Here is an 18,881-nt window from a genome sequence, read left to right as displayed (position 1 = left end):
ACTATGTCCTGGCATCCACCTCTCCCCTTTCCCTCCTCTGTGCCATGTCTCCCACCCCTCCCCTCACCCTCCTCTGCTGTCCTGACTTTCGCTCTTCTTACTCCCCTCAGCCCTCGTGACACCTGCCCCTCTCCCCACCCTCTCTGACCCCTGGCACCTGCCTCTCCCCAATCCCCTCTCCTAACACCTCCCTTGACCCACCTGCCCTGCCTCTCACCCCTGTCTGCCCCCTGGTGCTTCTCCCTCCCCCTCGCACCCCCCTGCTGCCTGCCCCTTCCCTCCTCCTGCCCCCCAACATCTGATACTCCCCTTGTCCCCTTCCTTCCTGGTGCCCATCCCCTCCCCACCCTCTGCCCCACTGACCCTGCTCTCCTCTCGCCCCTCTGCCACCATCACCCATGCCACCTTCTCTTTATTTCTCACCCCTGCCCCTCCTCTCCCCCTCTGGCTCCGTGACACCTGCACCCCTCACCACCCCTCCAGTCCCCTGGTGCCAACTCCTCCTCTGCCCCAAGTCCCAGCTCTACCCTTCCCCATCTGCCTCCCTGGTGCCTGCTGTTTCCTTTGCCCCCTCTGCATGCCTGGTGCAAGTCCCTTCCCTCGCCCGCCTTTGGGACCCCTGGTCTCAGCCCTTCCCCTCACCTCAGCACTGCCCCACCCCTCCCCTCCCCCTCTCCTAACCTCTGGGCCCCACACTCCCTCCATCCTCCCTCTGCCCCCCTGGTGCCCACATCTCCCTGCACAAGCCTCTGCCCCCTAGGGCCTGCCTTTCTCCACACCCCTCACTCTGCCCCCTTTCTGCTCACCTGCTCCCTCACCCCCCATTCTGCCCCTTTGGTACCAATGCCTGTTCATTCGCTCCCCCCCATGGTTCCACCTCCCCCACTCCTCCTCATCTCACCCCCTGGCAGCTCACCCGCCCCTTGATTTCCCCTGCCCCATTGGAGCTCCCCCATTCCCTCACCCCCATCTGCCCCCTGGTGTCTGCCCCTTCCCTTGCTTCCCTGTGCCCCCTGGGGTCCATCCCCTTCTTCTGCCCTGGTGCCCACCCCTCCCCTCACCCCCTGCAGCCTCCTGAAACCTGCCCTTCCCTTCACACCCCTCTGTCGTCCTGGTGCCCCTCCCTTCCCTTATCACCCCATAGCCCTTGTGCCTGCCCCACCCCTATGTCCCTCCCTCCACCCCCTCTGCTCCTGTCACCTCTCCCTCCCCTTTCCTCTCCCAGCATCAGTCTGTCACCTCCCCTCCCCCACCACCTTCTCACCCCTCCCCCGCTCCTCCTGCCCTTTCCCCTCATTGTCTCCTCACAGGCAGAGGGGTCCTGAATCCCCTCAGGCAACGACCCCTCCCCTGCCCCAGTGATTAACGGCGACGCAGGTTAGTTTCCTTTTGATCCCTGTGACCAGCCTCTGCCGCCGGCCCTGACTCTGTGACTCTCTCCCCAGTGGACGTGACTCTGGATCCAGACACGGCAAATCCCAAACTCATCCTGTCTGAGGATCGGAAACGTGTGAGAAACGGAGACAAACGCCAGGATCTGCCTGACAACCCTGAGAGATTTGATCCTTGTCCCTGTGTCCTGGGCGCTGAGCGGTTCGCGGGCGGGAAGCGTTACTGGGAGGTGGAGGTGGGAGACAAGACAGGCTGGGACCTGGGGGTTTGTAGGGAATCTGTGAGCAGGAAGGGGCAGGTCACACTAACAACCAAACAGGGCTACTGGGCCATGAGTTTGAGGAATAGGGATAAATACTCAGTCTCCACCTCCCGCTGGACTCCCCTCCCCGTGAGCGTCAGGCCCAGCCGGGTGGGAATTTTCCTGGACTATGAGGCGGGCGAGGTCTCGTTTTACAATGTGACTGACAGGTCCCATCTCTTCACTTTCACTGGCACCTTCTCCGGGAAGCTCCACCCTTATTTCTGTCCCTGTAACAACGCTGGGGGTACAAACGCGGCTCCCCTGATAATCTGCCCGGTCCCAGCTCAGACCAGAGGGAATCTCTGTCCCTGACAGTGACCCCGCAGCACAGACTGGCCCCTCCCAGCCCTGCTGCTCTTCCCATCCCCAGTGGTAGGGGCCAGTTACTGCAGCAACTGGACTTTCTGTGCTGACCGGAGGCTGCCAGTTTCCCTTTTCAACTGGAGGTTCCAGTCGAAAACCAGACACCTGGGAACCCCCAGCCCCCAACTTTCCCGTCCCCTGCCCCAGGGGTAGCAGATGGTGGAGGATGGGGTCATTCGCCCGTGTCAGAATTTTCTACCCCTGTGAAATCTCAATGTAAAATATGAAAGAAAAATAATTTTAATTTAGAAAATATTATTGTAACAAGGTGTAAATACAAGACTATTTTAATTTACATTTCAACAGTATTTCAAAAACAAGCATCTAAACATATTTTTAGAAATGAAATTATTTCCATTTATTTTTTGATTCTTCCCTCAAATCTATAGTGAAGTTAAATGTCTCTAAATAACGTCATTTGTATTTCAACTGTGGAATTTCAAGAAATCCAAAATATTTATCTTAACACAATAAATTATTAAATTGTCAGACTGGGTTGTTCAGTTACAATGTACATGTATCACAACTACACACATGTGCAGCTGCTCTCTCTCTCTCCCCCCCTCTCTTTATTGTCTTGACTGATTTTCTCTGGAAGGCAGGGCACATACACCCACCTCCTGCACCACACCTTTGACAATTAATAGGTGAAAATGATAGAATTAATTAAGCAATACATGTAAGTTAACTCACACAAGATTATATAATATTCTTTTAACTTCTGCCAGCACTAATTCATGTGATTTTTAACTTTCTAGCAATACAATTGGTAATCAAGATTTGAGCCTCGCTTTCATTTTCTCACATCCGTTAACAAATCACGGTCCCCAACCTCAAACAGAAGCTAAGTGCCCAGGCACCTTTGAAAATTCCACTAGAACGACTCGGCCAGCTCACCACAGGCTGCTTCCCCCACCCAGGGTCCCACATGGGCACTTACAATTTTTGGCCTCAGCTTTCTTTAATATTGTGTCAAATTCAGAAAATTGCAGCGGGATTTCAGAATGTTCAGGGGAAGAGACCTAGGTCCACTCAGTTTAAAGCCTCCCCCACAGCCCCCCAGAGAAGCCCAGGGGGGTCAGCTTCAGGCCTGGCTTGGGATTCCCAGGTCCCCTCAGGGCCAATAACTGCAGCGTCTGACTCCCAAAGAAAAGCCGAGCCCAGGAGCCCAGTGAGTGCAATGGGGCCAGTGAGCAACAGGGAATGTCCCGGCATTTACTGCCCTAGGGACTCATTGCCCATGGCGAGGAGTGACACAGAGGTTAAGAGGGAGAGTGCCAGGCCCTGCTGTACGGGCTGCTCTGTGCTGCCAACTCAGCTGTGTCAGGGAAACTGGTCCCAGTGCGATGGAGGGAGGGGTGGGGATGGGGAGTGGGGAGAGCTGGGGAAGGGCAGTCGGTAGCTGGGCCAGGGGAAGGGGAGGGAGGAAGAGCCCAGCCCCAGCGTTCTGTGAGTGAGGGACCCAGGATGGGTGAATGGGACCTGAGAGCTCAGGAAGCTCTTCACTCCTCTCCCCATGTGTTAGCCCCACCTCAGCCTCTTCCCTAGCCAATCCCCATCCCCCGCCCCATGTCCTTCAATCTTTGCACCTGCCTCCATGCCTGGGACGCCCACCCTAACCTATTCCCCAAAGCCTGCAGATTTCTCCTCCCATACACCCATTAGTGAGCCCCTGAGCCCAGCCCTGCTTAGAAGCTCCCAGGGCAGGGACCATGCAACATGCCCAGGGCACTGAGGGGGCTACAGAAATAACATGGAATAATAGTAACACCAGTAATTCTTCAGGCAGAGCAAAGACATAAATAAAAGGCAAGAGACCGAGACCCAGGGATGAGGGGTGGAGGGGAAGGGACGGCAGAGAGAAAAAGAAGGCCTGAAAGCAGAACTGAGGGAATAATGTGCAGCATGTGATGTGTCCAGTGAGCTCAGCTTCTGTTCTAGTTGGTCAGCTGCCCACAAACTGATCACAATTTTCTCAGATTTATTTGTTGTTCAAAAATATTTACTAAATACATTTGTCAAATACATTGTTCTGTGTGGTTAGTTATGATTGGACAACCAGGTCACATGGGATTGTTTCTGTTTCTTGATTGGCTGAATGTAACTCTTAGAAACAGGTTTTTGGTGCAAATATTTGTGATTAAGACTTTGCTGGGGTTGCTCGCATGCTCCAAGTTATACACATACTTAAGGACCTTGTTGGGTCAGGGCCTAAATGGTCAGACATTGCTTCCCAGGAATATTTTATAACATTTAGTGGAAATCCCTTGTTTGCATGGACATTGCTGCCAGCAAGCGTTGTTGATGGAACATACACAGGACGAGTACAGAAGGGGCAGGAGCTAAAGGGGATTCATGGGGAATCAGGCACCTAACTCACGCAGGCACTTTTGAAAGTCCCACTAGGCTTCTGTCCGCATCTTTAGGAGACTAAGTAGCTTTTGTGACAGATTTCTGTTACCAATCTGCCTGAGGTGCTCGGTGATCAGGCTGAGGCCGCAGGATCATTAGGGGAGGAGATGACAGAGCACACCAAGTGACTGAGTTTTAAAGCTTTATTAATAAAATAACAGCAGAGAGTGCTGGGAGTTCCCCATGTCACTCAGAGGAAGGAAGAAAGCGTTAGTCCCCCAAGTCCTAACCCACTTTCATATTCACACCTGCACTACCCGAGGCTGGCCATGCCTGGGCATAATGTAAGAAGAAGAGGGTGAGAGGTGGACAGTTCTTGTCCCATGCACAGGTCATCCAGGGTATGCTGTTGCTCTCCAATTTGCTTCAGCTCTCAGGAGAGTTTTAAGTCCTGAGGTCTTTTGGGAGTGTTTAGTCCCCTTCCTCTTTGTACCAGTCCAAACTGGCTTTCTGCAATGCCCTCAGCTTTCCCAAAACACACCGGCTTTAGGGATGCAAGACTCCCCCTTGCTGGCCTTCACCATCTCACCAGATTTGCAATTCCCTGCCCAGCTGACCCCCCCTTTTCCCATGCACAGGTCATCCAGGGTATGCTGTTGCTCTCCAATTTGCTTCAGCTCTCAGGAGAGTTTTAAGTCCTGAGGTCTTTTGGGAGTGTTTAGTCCCCTTCCTCTTTGTACCAGTCCAAACTGGCTTTCTGCAATGCCCTCAGCTTTCCCAAAACACACCGGCTTTAGGGATGCAAGACTCCCCCTTGCTGGCCTTCACCATCTCACCAGATTTGCAATTCCCTGCCCAGCTGACCCCCCCTTTTCCCACGCTTGGCTGCGGTTGGGTAAGATTTACTGTGGCTACATGTTTCTTGGCTGCATAGAGTCTGTTTGAGCACCGTGACCATGGACTGAGCTCGCGTCTTATCTTCGGACTGATGTGAGAGCTGAGGCGTTGAGTTAACCTGTTCTCTTCTCCATTCCTCTCCCTTCAGCCTCTCACAACCTGCAAAGGAATCTTCCACTCCATACTCATACCTGTAACCCTTCCCAGAATGCCTTGCGTTGCTTGCAACAGTATTAGCAATATGCAATGCTGATCTGCCTCCCCAGACAGGAGGAGGCCACTGGGTCGTGAATGAGAGAGGGGACCACTGGGTTGTGACACTTTGCAAATCTGGCACAGAGACTAAGGGGCAAATTTTGGAAGGTCTGTAGTCACCTAAAGATGTAGTTAGGTGTCTAGTGGGATTTTCAAAAGCACCTAGGTGCCTAACTCCCATTGGCAGCTAAGTGGCCAGGCACCTTTGAAAATTCCACTAGGCACCTATCTGCATCTTTAGACATCAAAACACCTTGGAAACTCTGGGCATAAGAGACTTGCCTAAGGCCACACCGGAAGTCTGTAGCAGAGCAGGAAATTATGCACTTTACCTTGGAACTCCCTTCAGAGCTGCACCTGAAGCATCTCAGATCCCCTGAGCTCTGTCTGCACAGGAAGCGGAGTGTTTAATTATCGTTCCCTATCTGTGTTCTGGGGCATGCAGGCTCAGTGTCGCTGTTACACTGACTCAGGGCCTATCTGTCCAATGATGTGCAATAAAAAAGGAGACTCTGACCCCAGAGGCTCCCATTGGACACCACTCCCCTCTGCAGCTCAATAAACAGCTGCTTATTGTTACCCTTTGTACCCCACGCTCGCCACCTGCACCTTTCCGCTGCTGTTACCCGAGCTCGTCATCTCAGCAAGATCATCAACGATGGGGGAGGGGAGAATGCCCTGGGAATGGGGGGCAGATCTGGACATTAACTAGGGTGTCTTGATAACTTTTCCCCTTAATTTTTAAATGCTATTTTTCTCTCTCACCAGGCTGAGCCTTGGAAAAATAATGCGGCCTCATAAAAGAATAGCCAATAAAATTACATTGTTAGTTTTTCTTTGCTCCTTCCTATTCAGTCATTTGGTGTTTGCCACATTCAAACTGAAAGCTGCACCCTGCATCTTATCTGGCACCTGGCTTGGGCTGGGGTTGCACTTCAGCCTCTGGAGCAATAGAACTCACAGTGTCTCTGAAGAGTCACTCGGAGCAGCCCCAGGGCTGTTGTTACTTTCTGACATTTTCATTTTCAGGAACAGGATGGTGGGAACCCAGAGGAGATTTAACAGACAAGGCAGAACTCTGTGAGCTCAGCTCAATGGCCCCCTGTAATAATAACCCAGGGAGGTCACTGGGCCCCTAACAACACATAGTGCAACACACAGGTGATGAGATGTGCACTAGGCCAAGATCCAACAGCCACTGGGAATCTGATCACTGACTGCAAGGGGCACCAAGTCATGCTCCAAGGCCCGGAGAGTCTCAGACAGGCCAGAGCTCACTGATAGAAAAGTGGGGCTGGAAGGGCTCTGGAGAAGTCACCAAGTCCAGCCCCCTCTGCTGAGGCAGGGCCCAGTAAACCTGACTGCTCTGGGCTTCACCCTGGTCTAAGGTGACCAGATGTCCTGATTTTATAGGGACAGTCCCAATTTGGGGGGCTTTTTCTTATATAAACAACTATTACCCCCAACCCTCTGTCCCAATTTTTTACATTTGCTGTCTGGTCACCCTACACTGGTCTCTGGGTTGGGGGGCGGGGGTGGAGTCGAGTGGGGTGGGATGAGGGAGGGGCATCCTCAGGCCATGCTTCATCCAGACCCTATTTTGCTGCTCATATGAGGTGATCCTGGGCAAGTCGAGGGCAGCAGAGAACAGCGGGAGGGAAGGGAGAGCAGCTCAGCAGGGAACTCAGCAGGGACACATGGCGCTGAGGGCACAGGTGCTATTGCTGAGCTGTAACCAGTGATGAGCTGCCAAAATATTAACAACCGGTTCCCTCCTCCTCACCTCACGAGGGGGTCGTGCCCCCCCCCGGGGGGTCATGCCCCATCCAACCCCCCATGTTCCTTGACACCCCCCCGGAACTTATCTAGGTTTATGCCGTAGCAGTCCCCTAAAAGGTCCTGTATTTCCTGCTCCAGACATGTGCAGTGCTGCCCCCGCTAGGCACCCACACACCTGTTTCCTGCCCAATCCCTGGCATGACCCAGGGGAAAATAGGTCATCCTCTGCTTTTATCTTACCTTCAGGGCCCCGTTCAGCAGGTCTGCTCAGGGGCAGACCAGCAGATCTGGTCCCATTCAGTACTGGCCAGAGGAGGGGTGCCTTCCTCATCACTTTCAGCCCAGTGACTAGAGCACTCACCTGCCATGTGAAGACACTATGGGTGTGGGTGAACTCCCCATTCAGGGAGGCTAGCCCCCTACTCTGCCCCCCGTCCAAGGCCCCTTGCCCACCACCAGAGCCAGAGTAGCCCAAACACCCCCACCGTGGCCTGAGCCCCCCGTATCCCAAGCTGCTGGTCAGCCCAGCTGCCAGTTGGTCCACCCAAGCCATTCGCTGGCCCAAGCCACCCCTGGTGGCCAGCCAGCCCAAGTGCCAAGCTGCCAGCCTGCAATGGAGAGATGGAGCAAGGTTGGGGTCTCAGGGCAGCACCACGGCCTCAGTTTGGGGACTTTTAGCCTCCCCTGCCCTATTATACCCACCACCCGTGAAAGAGATCCAGGTTCACATCCCCTCTGAGGGAGAGAAAAGACTTGAGCTGGGGCCTCCCACACCGCATAGGAGAGTGCTCTAAATATTTGTTCCAGCATCTTTCCAGGTACTGAAGTTAGGCTGGCTGGTCTGAAATTCCCTGGGTCCTCTTTGTTCCCCTAAAGGTACAATGTTTGCCCTTCTCCACTCCGGGGGGCGGGGGGAGCCCTCCTCTGTCCTCCATGAGTTCTCAGCAATAATCATTAATAGCTCTGAGATGGCTTCAGTCAGTTCCTTCAGTGCCCACAGCAGGGCCGCCCAGAGGGGGGGGGGGCAAGAGGGGCAATTTGCCCCAGGCCCCGGGCCCAGCAGGGGCCCCCACGAGAGTTTTTCGGGGCCCCTGTAGCAGGGTCCTTAACTCGCTCCGGGGGCCCCAGAAAACTCTCGCGGGGCCCGGGCCCCTGGAGCTTCTTCGCTCCCGGTCTTCGCTGTCGGGGGGTCCTTCCTCTCCGGGACAGAAGGACCCCCCCGCCGCCAAATTACTGCCGAATTACTAGCCCTGCCCACAGGTGAATTTCATCAGGCCCCACCAACTTGAATACATCTACCGTACCTACATATTCTTTAAGTTGTTCCTTCCCTATTTTGGCTGGCATTCCTCCCCACTTGCTGCTAATATTAATTGTGCTGCATATCTGGTCACAATTAAACTTCTTAGCGAAGACTGAAGTAAAATAGGCATTAAACACCCCAGTGTCAGTGACCGGGACATGGGCAACCATGCCTAAGGCTGGGTCAGAACAGGGGTCAGTAACCAGAGCTAAGAGCCAACACTGGAGCCAGAACTGATGTCAGGAACCCGAGTCAAGGTCAGAACTGGGTTAGCTGGAATGAGGCAAATCAGGGGCAAGGCTAGAACAAGGCAGGTGCTATCCCAGCAGCACCTGATGCTTTGAGCAGCTTTTAAAGTGGTGCTGCTGCTGGGCTTAAGAGCTGCTCTGCTGACTCTCCCAACCAATCAGGTGCTGTAGCCAATCCAGTAGCCTAGTGCAGGCCAGCTGTGCTCATTAGGTTGGCCAGAGACTGGCTCTGGTGCAGCCCTGGTGTCTGACACTCTGGTTGAGGTTGTTGGTTATTAGCTCAGCTCTCCTTCTTCACTAAATAGGGGGCCTGCACTTTCCTTTGTCTTTTTGTTGCTCCGAACATATTTATAGACCCTCTTCTGATTGCTGTTTTGTCCCTAGCTAGGTGTAGCTAATTCCCGCAGGAACAGCGAACCGCAGCCTCTGGGAGCTGTGAGTAGCCGGACCTACAGATGCTCAGGTAAACAAAGCGCCTCACAGCCTGCCGGGAGCTTACCTGGAACAAGCTGCAGCCCAGGGCTGAGAACCCCTGCTGTAACCTCCCCGGTCTGGCACCCTCAGAATCTGACTGGTCCCAAACCACGTAATTTGCTGGACCAGGGGAGGTCAATGTGAGCCTCACTGCTCCTGGCCGTTGTCCCCGGGGCACCGACCCCTCCGCTCTCCAGGGACTCTGGGGCTCCACTGCTGGCCCCCGGACCACCAGGGCTCTGCTCCCCAGGGGCTCAGCTCCTAGCCGCTGGCCCCCTGCTCCTCCGGCCGCTGCCAGCTCCATTCTTCCCTGGTCCCACAACACTCCTGGCCCCAGCCCATCAGTTTTCTCCCCTTGAGTGTTCCAGCCCTGAGCACCCACTGGGTCACCGACTATGCCAGACCAGGGGTGTTGCCGGATTAGGGAGGTCTGGATTAGGGAGGTTCAACCTGTAGCATCAATTGTTATTTTCTATGTTTATTTATTATTAAAACCATACACTGAGCAGCGCAATGATATCCATGTGCACAGGGTTAACCAAGGCGTGCTGAGGAAAATAGGAGTAACCAAAACACTGCTTTAAAAAGGAGTTAAAAATAAATAACTAAAATAGAGTGAAGCTGCATTTACAGTGCCTTCTAGGAAACAGAGTAACTGTCAGGCCATGGGAACAGCAGGTCAGAGCCACATCAAGTGACAACGAATTATTTTATGTAACAAAAACATACGGGGCAATGGGCTTTAACACCACAGCCCTGGGGGAGGGGTGCTGAGTTGGGCCAACAAGGAACACCAGCCTCTCTGCCACATGGCCTATTTTGGCAACCACTGCAGATGGCTCACCCCACTGTGATAACTTTTATCCCCTCTGCCTATTTGTTTCTTAAAGTTGCTTGTTTGGAGGCTTTTCAGGGCTGTAGCTTCTGCCTGGTTTTTTTTTTTGGGTGGAATATCCTGCCGGAGCGCGTGATTGGCTCCCGGTTGCACAATCTGCTAAAAGAAGCTTTAAAAGGCTGCTTGCCGTTGATTTTTTCCCTTTCGCTTTCGGGTTGCCTGCGGGTGTGGTTGGTTGGGCTGCTGGCTGCCTGCAAAGGACAGAGAGAACAGACACCCACTCAGCTGCGATGGCCTCTCCAGCTACAGCAGGGGAAGTGCATGATGAAGCAATTTGCTCCATCTGCCTGGGGTATCTGACAGAGCCGGTGACTATCGCGTGTGGGCACAACTTCTGCCGAGCCTGCCTCAGCCAGTACTGTGCGGAAAAGGGAGCAGGGACACCCTTGACCTGTCCCCAGTGCAGAGCCCAGTTCCAGAAAGGGGAGTTCAAACCCAACACCCAGCTGAGCAACATTGTACAAAAGCTCAAACAACTGGGGTTAAAACCAGGAAAAGAGCAAAAAGAGAAGCTGTGTGAGAGACATGAGGAACGTCTCAAACTCTTCTGTGAGGAGGATGGAGAAACCATTTGCTGGGTGTGTGAGAAATCCCGGGACCACAAGTCTCACACCGTGGTTCCCGTGGAGGAGGCTGCCCAGGAGTACAAGGTAGGAAATGCTGTTGACTTTGCTTAAACCTGGGATCCTTAAGGGGTTTAATTATCCCCCATCAATCCAAGGACAATCTTTCACACCTGGCTGCCTAAGGTTAGGCACCTAAATGAAAGGGGCCTGGTTTTCAGGGGGGTGAGCACTGGGGGTTGGAATGGAAAAAGATCCAGACATTTTTGTCTCAACACTGCAAGTTTCAATGCCCGATAGAGAGAACAGGGCTGATGGCTCTTTGTGCACCTGCAACCCATCTGCCAGGTGGCGTGGGCAGCAAGAAGGGCTGGGTTCCTTTTCAGCATGACAACACAGAACCAGTTCGAGCTCCCACGCAGTAACCTGGGCAAACCACACCCCACCCTGTGCACCTCCTGAGAGGCAAAACTTCCTCTCTCTAAAGCACAGAGCCTGAGTGTGTAAAACACAGGTGCTGGCTTCCTTGTTTCCCCAGGGGTGCTCAAGCCCTGCTCTGCTCAGGCCCCGCCCCCACTCCATCCCTTCCCCCAAGACCACACTCCCACCTCACCTCTTCCTGCCCTATTCTGCCCCCTCACCCGAGCGCACCCTGCCCTCGCTCTGCCCTCTCTCCCAATGCCTCCAGCTCTGTACGTTCAGTCTCTTGAGGTTCCACCCTGCTCATAGTGATTGTCAGCTCTTAGGCTTTGTCTACACTACAAAGTTTTGCTGGCAAAAGTGATGCCACTTTAAAGCCGCTGTTGCATGTGCACACTAGCTCCTTGTGCAGGCAGAGCACATTCACACTAGCACACTTACATCCACACAGAGAGCAGCACGGTTAGTAGCAATCCCGCTGTGAAAACTGGCCGTCAGGGTGCTTTGCAGAGGTGAAAGTGGGACGGTGCGGGCCGGAGCAGTGCTCTGGCAAGAGCCGGCCGCCAGTCCGGCCCACACACAGCCGACATTTGCTCCCCCGTCGGCGGCCCTGCCAGTAGGTCCCAGCAGCACGGCCGCACTAGCGAGGTTAAAGTGCTGCCATGGCAGTACTGCCGGAGCCTACCAGCAGGGCTTCCAACGGGGGGGGAGCAAAAGGGGCTGCTGCCCTGGGCCCCAGCTTTGGGGGGCCCTGTGGGGCCCAGGGTAGCCTGAGGGATTAGCAGGGGGCCTGGCGCCGGCCGGCAGCAGAGGTTGGGTGCGCACCTGCACTCACTGCAGCCAGTGGGAAGCGGAGCGACCCGGCCCCAGCCGTGTTGCTTGGGGGAGGGGGAGGAATGGAACCACCCCCCTCCCTGCACTCACCAGTGGTGGGAAGTGGAGCCCCCTTGGCCCTTCTGCCCCAAGGCCTCCCCCTTCCAGGAGGCCAGAGCCACCTGCCCTGTTAAGGACGCCGGGCCTGGTGCAGGGAGCACTGGTACGTCCCAGCATCTACTTTCACTGACAGGGCTCAGAAACAGCCAGGAAGTACTGGCACTTCTCTATGACTGCCTTGTTCTCCAGGATCTCAGCTTTCACTTTGTGTTAAACTGACTCTCCAGCTGTTCTGGTTGTGAAGAAAACCTCAAAACTGACCCACATGTAGGGATGCAGAGAGTCGGGCAGAGCAGCTCAGAGAGGTGTGAACAACTCCAGTCCCTGAGTGGGGGGTGGGCTCAGGTGCCTGGGGATGATCCTTTAAATATCAGAATTCTTAACAATTCCATTCACCTTGTGAGAGCAGAGAGGGAGAGTTACAGCCCAGCACCATGTACTGCCAGTGACACCTCCTTCCGGTGCCATAGGCGGGTGATGTTTGGGAGATGCCACCTCTTATTTCCCCCCCCAGTAAAGAAGGTCCAGGCCCAGAGAGCCCACGGGTATATTCTAGCCCCATGAGGGGAGACCGGCCCCAGGAGCCATTTGGAGCCAATCAGCAAATCCATCGCGTTTTGAACATCGCACCATCTCCTGTGACCAGACCATGCTGTCTCCTTTTGGTGACTTACATGGGCGGAGCTTATTTTGTGGGTGGATCTTCAGAGAATCCAGCCACCTTTGTCCCTCTGCCCTCTCCCCTAGTCTGATCCCAGCTCACTTATGAAGCTGTTTTGATGAGTGCAAAGGCTGCTTTTCTGCCTCCTGTCTCTCACTAGCCCCTGCTGGCTCCCTCCCTCCCTCACTGCTTCCCTGCAGCAGCACCACAGGGGTGTCACCGAACAGCTCCCCAGGAGCTCTCAGCAGCAGCTGCAGCAGCAGCCTGGACCTTGGGCAGAGAGGGGGAGAGAACTTGAGGGCCCAGAGAAAAGAGAAGGAGTGAAATGGGGAGATTCTGCAAGGAGCTCAGGAGGGGACTCTCAGGGGCTGCCCTGGGTGCAGTACAGAGTCAGGCTGACAGAGCAGGAGCATGTTGCTGTGCCGGGTGAATGAATCACACACTGTCAAAGGGGAAGAGAGCCCTGGGTTGTTACAGCTCTGGAGCAGTTATAATTATGGGTGGCACATTCCCCCAGACCGAGTGTTCCCTGTTCCTCACTGACCTCCAGCCACATCACAGCTTCACCCTGTGCAGTTAATGGGACGGCGCTGGTGTCAGGCTCCCAGCTGCTGCCTGGGGGAGGTCACATGCGAGCCTGACAGACAGATGAGAGCACCGTGTGCATCTTGTTCCTGGTCTGGGCCTGGGGCACAGTGCAGTGATGCATCGTCCTAAGCTCCTCACTCTCACCGGCAGGAGGGATCATTCAGAACCTTCCCAGCTATTTCCCCTCTGGCCTGTGCTCAGTGATGTGAAACTTTAGCTAAAAACACAGGCCTTGAGAAGTCCTGAGTGTCTGCATGATGCAGAGCATCCCCGCTCTGAGACTGGCGTCTCTGCTCCCACGCTGCCTTTGGGGCCGGCAGAGCTGAGTCTGCTGCCTCCTTCCAGGGTATTTTACTGCTTGTGTATGAAAGGACAATATCTATGGTACACGGGCACCAATGATGCTGCCAAGAATGACCTTGAGCGGATCACTGCAGACAGCGTGGCTCTGGGAAGAAGGATAACGGACTTTGAGGCGCAAGTGTTGTTCTCGTCCATCCTCCCTGTGCAAGGAAAAGGCCTGGGTAGAGGCGTCGAATAGTGAAAGTCAATGAATGGCTACGCAGGTGGAGTCGGAGAGAAGGCTTTGGATTCTTTGACCATGAGCTGGTGTTCCAAGAAGAAGGTTTGTTAGGCAGAGACGGGCTCCACCTAACGAAGAGAGGGAAGAGCATCTTTGCAAGCAGGCTGGCAAACCTAGTGAGGAGGCTTTAAACTAGGTTCATCAGGAGAAGGAGACCAAAGCCCTGAGGTAAGTGGGGAAGTGGGATACCAGAAGGAAGCATGAGCAGGAGTGCGCAAGAGGAGAGGACTCCTGCCTCATACTGAGAAAGCAGGATCATCAGCGAGTTCTCTTAAGTGCCTATCCAGAAATGCAAGAAGCCTGGGAAACAAGCAGGAAGAACTGGAAGTCCTGGCACAGTCAAGTAATTATGATGTGATTGGAATAACAGAGACTTGGTGGGATAACTCACATGACTGGAGTACTGTCATGGATGGATATAAACTGTTCAGGAAGGACAGGCAGGGCAGAAAAGGTGGGAGAGTTGCATTGTATGTCAGAGAGCAGTATGACTGCTCAGAGCTCCGGTATGAAACTGCAGAAAAACCTGAGTGACTCTGGAGTAAGTTTAGAAGTGTGAGGTGTTGTTGTGGTGGGAGTCTGCTATAGACCACCAGACCAGAGGGATGAGGTGGACAAAGCTTTCTTCTGGCAACTAACAGAAGTTACTGGATCACAGGTCCTTGTTCTCAAGGGGGACTTCAGTCACTCCAGTATCTGCTGGGAGAGCAATACAGCGGTGCATAGACAATCCAGGAAGTTTTTGGCAAATAAATGTAGGGGACAATTTCCTGGTGCAAGTGCTGGAGGAACCAACTAGGGGCAGAGCTCTTCTAGACCTGCTGCTCACAAACCGGGAAGAATTAGTAGGGGAAGCAAAAGTGGATGGGAACCTGGGAGGCAGTGACCATGAGATGGTCGAGTTCAGGATCCTGACACAAGGAAGACAGGAGAGCAGCAGAATATGGACCCTGCACTTCAGAAAAGTAGACTTTGACTCCCTCAGGGAACTGATGGGCAGGATCCCCTGGGAGAATAACATGAGGGGAAAAGGAGTCCAGGAGAGCTGGCTGTATTTTAAAGAATCCTTATTGAAGTTGCAGGAACAAACCATCCCGATGTGTAGAAAGAAGAGTAAATATGGCAGGCGACCAGCTTGGCTTAAGAGTGAAATCCTTGCTGGTCTTAAACACAAAAAAGAAGCTTACAAGAAGTGGAAGTTTGGACAAATGACCAGGGAGGAGTATAAAAATATTACTCAGGGAAGCAGGAGTGAAATCAGGAAGGCCAAATCACACTTGCAGTTGCAGCTAGCAAGGGATGTTAAGAGTAACAAGAAGGGTTGCTACAGGACTATGTTAGCAACTAGAAGAAAGTCAGGAAAAGTATAAGCCCCTTACTGAATGGGGGAGGCAACCTAGTGACAGAGATGTGGAAAAAGGTAATGTACTCAATGCTTTTTTTGCCTGTCTTCACGAACAAGGTCAGCTCCCAGACTGCTGCACTGGGCAGCACAATATGGAGAGGAAGTGACCAGCCGCTCTGTGGAGGAAGAAGTAGTTCAGGACTATTTAGAAAAGCTGGATGAGCACAAGTCCATGGGGCCGGATGAGCTGCAACAGAGGTTGATAAAGGAGTTAGCTGATGTGATTGCAGAGTCATTGGCCATTATCTTTGAAAACTCATGGCGATCGAGGAGGTCCCGGATGGCTGGAAAAGAGCTAATGTAGTGCCCATCTTTAAAAAAGGGAAGAAGGAGGATCTGTGGAACTACAGGCCAGTCAGCCTCACCTCAGTCCCTGGAAAAATCATGGAGCAGATCCTCAAGGAATCAATTTTGAAGCACTTTGAGGAGAGGAGAGTGATCAGGAACAGTCAGCATGGTTTCACCAAGGGCAAGTCATGCCTGACTAACCTAATTGCCTTCTATGATGAGATAACTGGGTCTGTGGATGAGGGGAAAGCACTGGATGTGTTATTCCATGACTTTAGCAAAGCTTTTGATACAGTCTCCCACAGTATGCTTGCCAGCAAGTTAAAGGATCATGGACTGGATGAATGGATTATAAGGTGGTATGACAGACCCAGGCCAGTGGGGTACAGGAGTCTGGTCCTATTAGTATCCAGGAAGTGGGCGGACGAAGCCCGCCCACTGCTAAAGGACCTCCCCCCAGCCTAAGGGGAGGATCCACAGGTCCGGGACACTAAGTAATTACGTGGGACAACAAATGAAAAAAACAGGAGCGGGAGTGAGGTCATAGGGCTAAACGAAGGGAACCAGATGGGGACACGGAGCAGAGAACCCCGGACAACGCCCACTGCTCCTCGAAGGTGTGAAGGGAGCCAGTGGACGCCGCCCAGAGGAACTCCGCCCGGATGCGTGAACGGACGGAGGAGCGGAAATAGGCCCCACAGTCGCAGGAAATCCCGTCGGCCAACCTCCTCTCCCTGGTTTTATAGATGGCCAGTTTGGCCAGGGCCAAGAGGAGGTTGACAAGGAGATCCCGCGACTTCGTGGGGCCACGGATGGGGAGTGCGTAGATAAACAGGTGAGGGGAAAAGTGCAACCAAAAACGCAATAGAAGATCCAAGAGGAGCCGGAACAGGGGCTGCAACCTGGCACACTCTAAATAAACATGTGCCAGGGTCTCCTTCACGTCGCAAAAGGGGCAGGTGGTAGGGACAGGGGTAAACCGCGCCAAGTACACGCCCGTGCTCACGGCCCCGTGAAGGAGCCGCCAACTGACATCCCCGGCGGGCCTCGGGACTAGGGCAGAATACAGGCTGGCCCACCGGGGCTCCTCACCCTCGAGAGGTGGCAGGAGGTCCCGCCATTTCGTATCGGGGCGGGATGCGAGGGTGAGGTAGTGAAGCGTGTGGAGCATGAGCGTGTACAGATGTTTTCGTGGCGTGGTCTGGAACAGAACCGGCTGCAGATCGGGCAGCTGGCTCGCTGTGAAAGGGTGAGGGGGGTGATTGGGTCCATGGGGCAGGGGCCCGATAAAAAGGTCCACAGGGCCCGGGGTGGAAGGTGGGCGGGGCGTGCCCTCTCGCAGGACCCGGTCGAGGTAAACTCGAGCAGCGGGCAGTAAAGTGGCCGTCACCTCCTGAAGTACGCGCTGGGGGGTACGAGGGCTGGAGAGCCCCATGCGCTGAGCGAGCGTCAGGGGATCCAGCCAGTCTCCCCGGTCGTAGTCCAGGAGGTCTCCGACCCTGGTGACTCCTGCCAAGACCAGCCTCTGGCGCACCGTGGGGGACTCCGCCACCTGCACACGGAGCTGGGGGTTGTGTATCAGGGGCTCCGCGAGGAGATCGACCCCCACGGTGGCCGCCACGGACCTGGTCATTGAAAAGAGCTTCCAGGTCCGGAGGAGGTCTTGGTAGAAGACCGGCAGCCCGGAGAGGTCTCGCGGAAGGCCCCTCGGATCGAGATAAAGGAGCTGCCGGTCGTATCGGAGCCCTCGGAAGCGGCGGAGGAAGGCGTGCGCCAATACGCTCCACGCCGGACTACCCGCACCATACAGGAGTCTCTGCAGGGCCTGGAGGCGGAAGACGCGGACCTGAGTGCGCAGGCACTTCAGGCCCTGCCCCCCCTCCTCCAGGGGCAGATGAAGGACCCCTGCAGAGACCCAGTGCGTTCCTGGCCAGAAGAACTCCAGAACCGCCGTCCGGAGGTTGGCCAGGAAATCCGGGGCCGGGACCAGGGTGTTGAGCCGGTACCAGAGCATGGACAGGACTAATTGATTCAGCACCAGCGCCCTCCTCCGGAGAGAGAGGCACCGGAGTAGTCCTGTCCATTTCCGGAGCCGCGCCCTCACCCCGCCCTCTAAACCATGCCAGTTCTCCGGCGGAGACGGATGCATGGCAGAAAGGTAAACGCCAAGATAGAGCAGCGGACCCGCGCTCCACCGGATGGCCTGAAGCGTGGGTGGGAGGGAGCTCGCCTGCCACCCGTCCCCGACCACCAGGCCAGAGCTCTTGACCCAGTTGACCCGGGCGGAGGAGGCCGCCGAATAAATGGCCTGGCAAGCCTCCACCCGCACCAAGTCGCCCGGGTCCTGGACCACGAGGAGCACATCGTCGGCGTATGCCGACAGGACCAGCCGCAGCTCCGGCTCCCGGAGCACCAACCCCGTCAGCTTCCGACGGAGGAGACAGAGGAAGGGCTCGATCGCCAGAGCGTACAGCTGACCCGAGAGGGGACACCCCTGCCGTACTCCTCGCCCGAAGCTGACCGGCTCAGTCAGGGTCCAGTTGAGCCTGACCAGACACTCCGCGGAAGCGTACAGCACCTGGAGAAAACCCACAAACTGGGGTCCGAAGCCGAATGCTTGCAGAGTGCCCAGGAGATACCCGTGGTCCACCCTGTCGAACGCCTTCTCCTGATCCAGGGACAAGAGGGCGAACGACAGACCATCGCTACACCCTAATTCCAGAAGGTCCCGGACCAGATACAAGTTATCAAAGATCGTGCGGCCCGGGACGGTGTAGGTTTGGTCCGGGTGGACCACGTCCGCCAGCACGGACCCTAGCCGCATCGAGATGGCCTTCGCAACGATTTTGTAGTCCGTGCTGAGGAGCGAGATGGGACGCCAATTCCGTAAATCGCGGAGGTCTCCCCTCTTCGGCAATAAGGCGAGCACGGCTCGCCTGCACGAGAGAGGGAGGACCCCGCCCCGCAAAGACTCGGCCCAGACGGTGACTAGGTCTGGGCCGAGGACGTCCCAGAACACGCGGTAGAACTCCACGGTCAGCCCATCCATGCCCGGAGATTTATTGGTGGGCATGCGACGGAGGGCTTCCGAGAACTCGGCCAGAGTGAGAGGCAGCTCTAGCCGGTCCCGGTCGCCCGCGCTGACCGTCGGGAGTCCGTCCCAGAGCACTTTGCAAGC

The 18,881-nt window shown here is 54.9% G+C and overlaps 2 protein-coding genes across 2 annotated transcripts in view; both read left to right on the top strand.

Annotated features, from left to right (window-relative positions):
• The window catches only part of LOC123346690 (butyrophilin subfamily 1 member A1-like), a 34,809-nt gene extending 29,703 nt beyond the window's left edge, over positions 1–5,106 (top strand). Inside the window, exons 9-10 of the mRNA XM_044984162.1 lie at positions 1,446–1,972; positions 5,050–5,106. Coding sequence (XP_044840097.1) covers positions 1,446–1,972; positions 5,050–5,106 — 584 coding nt within the window. The remainder of the gene's footprint in view (positions 1–1,445; positions 1,973–5,049) is intronic.
• Positions 5,107–10,441: 5,335 nt separating this feature from the next.
• Positions 10,442–18,881, top strand: part of LOC123345264 (E3 ubiquitin-protein ligase TRIM39-like) — a 31,347-nt gene continuing 22,907 nt past the window's right edge. The window contains exon 1 of the mRNA XM_044982013.1: positions 10,442–10,912. Within this exon, the coding sequence (XP_044837948.1) occupies positions 10,493–10,912 (420 nt within the window). The 5' untranslated portion in view covers positions 10,442–10,492. The remainder of the gene's footprint in view (positions 10,913–18,881) is intronic.

This window comes from Mauremys mutica, chromosome 12 (genome assembly GCF_020497125.1).
Source record: "Mauremys mutica isolate MM-2020 ecotype Southern chromosome 12, ASM2049712v1, whole genome shotgun sequence".
Taxonomy (NCBI): Eukaryota; Metazoa; Chordata; order Testudines; family Geoemydidae; genus Mauremys; species Mauremys mutica.
This window is presented reverse-complemented; position numbering and strand designations above follow the sequence as displayed.